The sequence below is a fragment of the Oncorhynchus kisutch genome, unplaced genomic scaffold (genome assembly GCF_002021735.2).
Source record: "Oncorhynchus kisutch isolate 150728-3 unplaced genomic scaffold, Okis_V2 scaffold805, whole genome shotgun sequence".
Classification (NCBI taxonomy): domain Eukaryota; kingdom Metazoa; phylum Chordata; class Actinopteri; order Salmoniformes; family Salmonidae; genus Oncorhynchus; species Oncorhynchus kisutch.
This window is the reverse complement of record NW_022262750.1, coordinates 169-9,423: the sequence shown is the minus strand read 5'-3', so window position 1 is coordinate 9,423 and position 9,255 is coordinate 169. Positions and strand designations below refer to the sequence as shown.

The window sequence follows — 9,255 nt, the reverse complement described above, 5'->3', positions numbered from 1 at the left end:
CCCTTGACCCACTCCAATTTGCTTACCGCCCAAATAGGTCCACAGACGATGCAATCTCAACCACACTGCACACTGCCCTAACCCATCTGGACAAGAGGAATACCTATGTGAGAATGCTGTTCATCGACTACAGCTCGGCATTCAACACCATAGTACCCTCCAAGCTCGTCATCAAGCTCGAGACCCTGGGTCTCGACCCCGCCTTGTGCAACTGGGTACTGGACTTCCTGACGGGCCGCCCCCAGGTGGTGAGGGTAGGCAACAACATCTCCTCCCCGCTGATCCTCAACACTGGGGCCCCACAAGGGTGCGTTCTGAGCCCTCTCCTGTACTCCCTGTTCACCCACGACTGCGTGGCCACGCACGCCTCCAACTCAATCATCAAGTTTGCGGACGACACAACAGTGGTAGGCTTGATTACCAACAACGACGAGACGGCCTACAGGGAGGAGGTGAGGGCCCTCGGAGTGTGGTGTCAGGAAAATAACCTCACACTCAACGTCAACAAAACTAAGGAGATGATTGTGGACTTCAGGAAACAGCAGAGGGAACACCCCCCCATCCACATCGATGGAACAGTAGTGGAGAGGGTAGCAAGTTTTAAGTTCCTCGGCATACACATCACAGACAAACTGAATTGGTCCACTCACACAGACAGCATCGTGAGGAGGGCGCAGCAGCTGAAGGCTGAAGAAATTCGGCTTGTCACCAAAAGCACTCACAAACTTCTACAGATGCACAATCGAGAGCATCCTGGCGGGCTGTATCACCGCCTGGTATGGCAACTGCACCGCCCTCAACCGTAAGGCTCTCCAGAGGGTAGTGAGGTCTGCACAACGCATCACCGGGGGCAAACTACCTGCCCTCCAGGACACCTACACCACCCGATGCTACAGGAAGGCCATAAAGATCATCAAGGACATCAACCACCCGAGCCACTGCCTGTTCACCCCGCTGTCATCCAGAAGGCGAGGTCAGTACAGGTGCATCAAAGCTGGGACCGAGAGACTGAAAAACAGCTTCTATCTCAAGGCCATCAGACTGTTAAACAGCCACCACTAACATTGAGTGGCTACTGCCAACACACTGTCAATGCCACTGACTCTACTCCAGCCACTTTAATCATGGGAATTGATGGGAAATGATGTAAATATATCACTAGCCACTTTAAACAATGCTACCTTATATAATGTTACTTACCCTACATTATTCATCTCATATGCATACGTAGATACTGTACTCTATATAATCGACTGCATCCTTATGTAATACATGTATCACTAGCCACTTTAACTATGCCACTTGGTTTACATACTCATCTCATATGTATATACTGTACTCGATATCATCTACTGTATCTTGCCTATGCTGCTCTGTACCATCACTCATTCATATATCTTTATGTACATATTCTTTATCCCCTTACACTGTGTATAAGACAGTAGTTTTTTTTGGAATTGTTAGTTAGATCACTTGTTCGTTATTACTGCATTGTCGGAACTAGAAGCACAAGCATTTCGCTACACTCGCATTAACATCTGCTAACCATGTGTATGTGACAAATAAATTTGATTTGATTTATTTGATTTGATTTAATAGCTAAAAAGTAGTAAGTAGTTGCCAAGTTGGTAATTAGCTAAAATGCTAAAGTCCTCCATGATGAGATTCAAACACTCAACCTTTGGCATGACGTTTGAGTTTACACGCCCACCCTTCCACAGAGCAGGAGTAATGCTTCTCTCCTACGTGTAAACGTTGGTGTGTTTTTAAGCTGCCCAGTTGAAACTCTCCCTACAGACAGAGACAGACGAGGCTGAGAGGGAAGCAGTACCACCCAGTCAATTGGCAGACTAGTGTTTGTTTTCAAAATGAGAAGAATAACAGATGGTATTCAACACCAAGTGCAAATCTTTACAGTAGAAGCCAACAAAACACACCAAAACTGACAAGGTGCAAAGTAAAGAGAGGCTAACATTCTATAACGCTCCCTTTCCTCTGCACAGTTCTCTCACAGTGAGAACCAATAGGATTACAGTGTTCTACAGTGTTCTATGCTTTCTTCATTTGATCCAATTACATCTTCTTTTATGAGATGAGAATTAAGTGATGGAGTGACTTTATTCTTAACTGGTCAGAGAACCGATGAGGCTTTTCTCCTTAACCTCACTAGGGTAGGGGTCAATATTTTCACCTCCGGATTAAAAGCGTTCCCAAAGTAAACTGCCTGCTACTCAGGACCAGAAGCTAGGAAATGCATACAATTAGTAGAAAGACAACACTCCAAAGTTTCTAAAACTTAAAAAATATTGTCTGTGAGTATAACAGAACTGAAAAGGCAGGCAAACACATGAGGAAAATCCATCCAGGAAGTGCCATTATTTTGAAATGGCTGTTTTTCCAATGAAAGCCTATCCACCATTTAAAGGGATAAGACCCAGATTCCGTTCCCTATGGCTAACACTAGATGTGAACAGTCTTTAGACATTGTTTCAGGCTTGTATTCTGAAAAATGAGGGAGAATGACCACATTGAGTGAGTGGATAGTGGGATGTCCCCAGAGCTGGGTCCTGCAGAGAGCACCTTTCTTGTTTTTCTTTTATATTAACGACGCTGTTGCCAGTTTAAATATTATCGATTATTTAGGCTAAAAACAACCTGAGGATTGATTATAAACATCGTTTTACATGTTTCTACAAACTTTACGGATACTATTTGGAATTTTCGTCTGCCTCTTGTGACCGCATTTGAGCCATTGGATTACAGAACAAAATGTGCCAACAAAATGGAGGTTTCAAGATATAAAGAGGGACTTTATCGAACAAAATGAACATTTATTGTGTAACTGGGAGTGTTGTGAGTGCAACCATATGAAGATCATCATATTTCTGACTTTCGTGACTAGTCTACTTGGCTGGTAACTGTATGTAATGTTTTGTGTGCTGAGCGCCGTCCTCAGATAATCGCATGGTTTGCTTTCGCCTTAAAGCCTTTTTGAAATCTGACATGGCGGCTAGATTAACAACAAGTTAAGCTTTATTTTGATGTATTACACTTGTGATTTCATGAAATGTAAATATTTATAGTAATTACATTTGAATTGGTCACTCTGCAATTTCACCGGATGTTGACCAGGTGGGACGCAACCGTCCCAGGTACACACATGAAGTTAATGTATACGTTGGTGTGTTTTTAAGCTGCTCTGGTGAGAGAAACTCTTCCCACAGTCAGAGCAGAAGTAAGGCTTATCTCCTGTGTGTGTTCTCTGGTGAACTTTTAGCTCATTTGATGTTTTAAAACGTTTTCCACAGTCAGAGCAGGAATAAGGCTTCTCTCCTGTGTGTGTTCTCTGATGAACTTTTAGATGAGTTGATGTCTTGAAGCATGTTCCACAGTCAGAGCAGACGTAAGGCTTCTCTCCTGTGTGTGTTCTCTGATGAACCTTTAGCTCACATAATGTTAGAAAACATTTTCCACAGTCAGAGCAGGAATAAGGCTTCGCTCCTGTGTGTATACGTTGGTGTGTTTTTAAGTTGCCCAGCTGAGAGAAACCCGCCCCACAGTCAGAGCAGATGTAAGGCTTCTCTCCTGTGTGTGTTCTCTGGTGAACTTTTAGCTTATTTGATGTTTTAAAACATTTTCCACAGTCAGAGCAGGAATAAGGCTTCGCTCCTGTGTGTATACGTTGGTGTGTTTTTAAGGTGCCCAGCTGAGAGAAACTCGCCCCACAGTCAGAGCAGAAGAAAGGCTTCTCTCCTGTGTGTGTTCTCTGGTGAACCTTTATATAACCTAATGTTTTAAAACATATACCACAGTCAGAGCAGGAATAAGGCTTCTCTCCTGTATGTATACGTTCATGTGATTTTAAGTGGGAAAGGTGAGAGAAACTAGTTCCACAGTCAGGGCAGAAGAAAGGCTTCTCTCCTGTGTGTGTTCTCTTATGAACTTTTAGCTCATTTGACGTTTTAAAATTTTTTCCACAGTCAGAGCAGGAATAAGGCTTCGCTCCTGTGTGTATACGTTGGTGTGTTTTTAAGGTGCTCAGCTGAGAGAAACTCGCCCCACAGTCAGGGCAAAAGAAAGGCTTCTCTCCTGTATGTATACGTTCATGTGATTTTAAGTGGGAAAGCTGAGCGAAACGAGTTCCACAGTCAGGGCAGGAGTAAGGCTTCTCTCCTGTGTGTGTTCTCTGATGACGTTTTGGCACCGTTGATGTTTTGAAGCATTTTCCACAGTCAGAGCAGGAGTAAGGCTTCTCTTCTGTGTGTATTTTTAGGTGTATTTTTAGCTTTGATAGAAATGGGAAAATCTCTTCACAATGTGGGCAGTGATGAGAACTCTTAGCTCTCTGATCTTCCTGCTGTTGCTCTCTGGATGTGGAGAATGTCTCAACATGGTATCCTGTGTGAACATCAGAAAAAACAGTCAGTTGGTTGTGAGCCATCCCGGATCCGGGATCGTGAATACAGCCTCAAGCTCATTACCATAACGCAATGTTAACTATTCATGAAAATCGCAAATGAAATGAAATTAATCTATTTGCTCTCAAGCTTAGCCTTTTGTTAACAACACTGTCATCTCAGATTTTCAAAATATGCTTCTCAACCATTGCAAAACAAGCATTTGTGTAACAGTATTGATAGCTAACGTAGCATTTAGCGTTAGCATTCAGCATTCATCACGTTTGGTTAAGGAAAAAATATATATATATATTAAGTCATTAAAACGCGAACTTTTTTCCAAATTAACTCCATAATATCGACAGAAACATGGCAAACCGATGTTTAGAATCAATCCTCAAGGTGTTTTTCACATATCTATCGACGATAAAATCCATCGTGGCAGTTTACTTTCTCTTCTGAAGAAATGGAACGCGCATGGACCTACAGATTACGCACACAGGACACCGGGCGGGACACCAGGTAATGTTGTCTCTTATGGTCAATCTTCCAATGATATGCCTACAACACGTCACAATGCTGCAGACACCTCCGGGAATAGACAGAAAGCGCAGGCTCATTCCTGGTGCATTCACAGCCATATAAAGAGACATTGGAACACAGCGCCTTCAGAATCTGGGGCATTTCCTGTATGAAACTTCATCTTGGTTTCGCCTGTAGCATTAGTTCTGGGGCACTCAGTTTTGGAGACGTCAGAGTTTTGTCTTTCCAAAGCTACCAATTCCATAGTCGAGCATCTTTTCGTGACAAAATATTGCGCTTAAAACGGGCACGTCTTTTTATCCAATAATGACATAGCGCCCCCATAGGTTGAAGAGGTTAATGCAACTGCTGTGTCAGATTTCAAAAAGGCTTTACGGCGGAAAGCACACTCTGAGATTATGTTAGTTCAGCAACTAGACACAGAAACCCATACAGCCATTTTCCAACCAAGGAGAGCTTCACAAAAGTCAGAAATAGCATTAAAATGAATCACTTACCTTTGATGATCTTCATCTGGTGGCACTCCCAGGTCTCCATGTTAGACAACAATTATCGTTTAGTTCGATAAAGTTCATCTTTATGTCCAAATACCTCCGTTTTGTTGGTGCGTTTAGTTCAGAAATCCAAAAGGCACAATGCGCGCTCTCAAAACTAAGACGAAAAGTAAAACAAATACAATAAAAGATAGTAGAAAACATGTCAAACGATGTTTAAAATCAATCCTCAGGTTGCTTTTGTCATAATAATCAGTAATATTTCAACCGGTCGAAAGCTTCGTCAATGGGAAAAAGGTAAACAAGAAATGCGCGCTCCCGATCACGTGCTTGGTTATGGATGGAAATTTCCACTGTCCTCTCATTGAAAGCGGTGTATCTCCCTCACCTGAAACAATGCCTAAAGACTGGTCCACGTGTTGAGGAAGCCATAGAGATCTGAAACAATGCCTAAAGACTGGTCACATGTTGAGGAAGACAGATTTCCACTGGGTCCTAGGTCTTTGTATGGTGGATAGGCTTTCAATGGAAAAAACAGCCAATCAAAATAATAGTACTTCCTGGTTGGATTTTCCTCTGGTTTTCGCCTGCCATATCAGTTCTGTTATACTCAGACATTATTTTAACAGTGTTTTCTATCCAAATCGACTAATTATATGCATATCCTAGCTTATGGGCCCAAGTAGCAGGCAGTTTAATTTGGGCACTAGTGAACGCGCTTGGTGAGTTTAGATTGTGTACCGAACGCGCCAACAAAAGGAGCTATTTTGAAATAAATTATGTACATTATCGAACAGAACAAGCACTTATTGTGGACCTGGGATTCCTGGGAGTGCATTCTGATGAAGATCATTAAAGGTAAGTGAATATTTATCATGTTATTCTGACATCTCTCGACTCCAACATGGCGGACATTTGTTTGGCTTGATTTTGTTGTCTGAGTGCCGTACTCAGATTATGCTTTTTTGGTAAAGTTTATTTGAAAATCGGACATAGCGGTTGCATTAAGGAGAAGTGTATCTATAATTCCGTGCATAATTCTTGTATTTTCATCAACATTTATTATGAGCATTTCTGTAATTGATGTGGCTTTCTGCAAAATCACCGGATGTTGTGGAACTATTGAACGTAACGCTCCTATGTAAACTCAGATTTCTGGATATAAATATGAACTTTACCGAACCAAACATAGGGGTGTCCTAGGAGTGTCATCTGATGAAGATCATCAAAGGTAGGTGATTAATTTTATCGATAATTCTGCTTTTTGTGACTCCACTCTTTGGTTGGAAAATGGCTGAATGCTTTCTGTGACTTGGCTCTGACCTAACATAAAGATATGTTCTGCTTTCGCCGAAAAGAGTGTTTGAAATCGGACACTGTGGTTCGATTAACGACAATTGTATCTTTAAAATGGTTTAAAATACTTGTATGTTTGAGGAATATTAATTATGGGATTTCTGTTGTTTTGAATTTGGCGCCCTGCAGTTTCACTGGCAGTTGAAAGGCGTCCCAACGGTCCCAGGGAGGTTAACAGAAAACCCAGCCTAAAATCCCCAAAGAGCAAGCAATGCAGATGTAGAAGCACAGTGGCCACAAAAAAACTCCCTAGAAAGCAGGAACCTAGGAAGAAAACCGAGAGAGGAACCAGGCTCAGAGTGGTGACCAGTCCTCTTCTGGCCATACCGGGTGACAGGTAGCCTAGTGGTTAGAGCAACCGAAGGTTGCAAGATCGAATCCCCGAGCTGACAAGGTAAAATCTGTCGTTCTTCCGTGAACAAGGCAGTTAACCCAATGTTCCTAGGCCATCATTGAAAATAAGAATTTGTTCTTAACTGACTTGCCTATGTCCAAACGCTAGCGGACACCTACGACAACATCCGGTGAAATTGCAGAGCGCGAAATTCAAAATACAAAAATCGGAATATTAAACATTCATGAAAATAGAAGTGTTTTACATCATTTAAAAGCTTCTTGTTAATCCAACTGCGTTGTCAGATTTGAAAAAGGCTTTACGGAGAAAGCATACCATGCGATTATCTGAGGACAGCTCCCCACGTCAAAATAGTTTTTCAACAGGCACAGGCGTCAAAAAATCACAGACAGCAATTAAATAAATCACTTAGCTTTGAAGATCTTCCTCTGATTGCAATCCCAAGGGTCCCTGCTACACAATGAATGGTCGTTTTGTTCGATAATATCCTTCATTATATCCCAAAAATACCAGTTTAGATGGCGCGCTTGATTTAGTAGGTCACTCGTTCAACATGCACACAAACGAATCCTAAAGGTTACCGGTAAAGATCGTCCAAAAAAGTCAACGACGTTTCCAATTGATTCTCAGGTATTCTAATATGTAAATAAACAATAATATTTAAGACGGAGAATAGTGTGTTCAATAGCAAAGATAAATAACGAAGAGCGCACTCTCGTTGATGCATGCAACATGACTACTTTTCTAATGGGGGACATCTTGGAAAAACTACAAATACAATTTTTCAAAAAACAAGCATGAAACCCTTTCTAAAGACTGTTGACATCTAGTGGAAGCCAAAGGAACTGCAATCTGGGTCCTATCAATTTGAATATCCCATAGGCAAGCATTGAAAAAATCTGTGACCTCAAGAAATAAAAATTACGGATGGATTTTACTCAGGTTTTCGCCTGTCATATCAGTTCTGTTATACCCACAGACATTATTTTACAGTTTTAGAAACTTCAGAGTGTTTTCTATCCAATGCTATCAAGTATATGCATATCCTAGCTTCTGGGCAGTTTACTTTGGGCACGTCAGTCATCGGAAATTCCGGACAATAACCAGTATGCTAAGAAAGTTAAATAAAGGTAAAAAAATTTAAAAAATTAAATACACTACCATTAGTGGTGAAATAAGTGAATACATTCTAAAGTTACATATGTGCATGTTTTTGAAAGAATAGCACATTTTTTGTCCAATCAAATAATGTCAAAGTGATCAGAAATACAGTGTAGACATTGTTAATGTTGTAAATGACTATTGTAGCTGGAAACGGCTGAAGATCTCGTACAAAGCTGTGTACTACTCGCTTCACAGAACAATGCAAACAGTCTTTAACCAGAATAGTGTCTAGAAGGCCAGCATCCCGGAGTCGCCTCTTAACTGTTGACATTGAGATTGGTGTTTTGCGGGTACTATTTAATGAAGCTGCCAGTTGAGGACTTGTGAGACGTCTGTTTCTCAAACTAGACACTCTAAAATACTTGTCCTCTTGCCCAGTTGTGCACAGGGGCCTCCCACTCCTCTCTATTCTATTCTGGTTAGAGCCAGTTTGCACTGTTCTGTGAAGGGAGTAGTACACAGAGAAGTGCACGAGATCTTCAGTTTCTTGGAAATTTCTCACATGGAATAGCCTTAATTCTCAGAACAGAATAGACTGACGACTTTCAGAAGAAAGGTCTTTGTTTCTGGCCATTTTGAGCCTGTAATCAAAACCGACAAATGACCCAGATACTCAACTAGTCTAAAAAAAAATGTTATTATGCTTCTTTAATCCGCACCACAGTTTTCAGCTGCTAACATAATTGCAAAAGGGTTTTGTAATGATCAATTAGCCTTTTAAAATGATAAACTTGGATTAGCTAACACAACATGCCATTGGAACACAGGAGTGATGGTTGCTGATAATGGGCCTCTGTACACCTATGTAGATATTCATTTAAAAAATCATCCGTTTCCAGCTACAAGTCATTTACAACATTAACAACGTCTCCACTGTATTAATGGTCAATTTGTGTGATTTTAATGGACAAAAAAACATACTTCTCTTCAAAAACAGACATTCTAG

General features: G+C 41.3%; 1 protein-coding gene across 1 annotated transcript; it reads right to left on the bottom strand.

The window, feature by feature from the left end:
* Positions 1 to 3,136: 3,136 nt before the first annotated feature.
* On the bottom strand, positions 3,137 to 4,441 carry LOC116362182 (gastrula zinc finger protein XlCGF26.1-like). Its single transcript, XM_031816489.1, has one exon. The coding sequence runs from the start codon at positions 4,439 to 4,441 to the stop codon at positions 3,167 to 3,169; it is 1,275 nt and encodes a 424-aa protein (XP_031672349.1). The 3' UTR covers positions 3,137 to 3,166.
* Between the last annotated feature and the right edge of the window lie 4,814 nt (positions 4,442 to 9,255).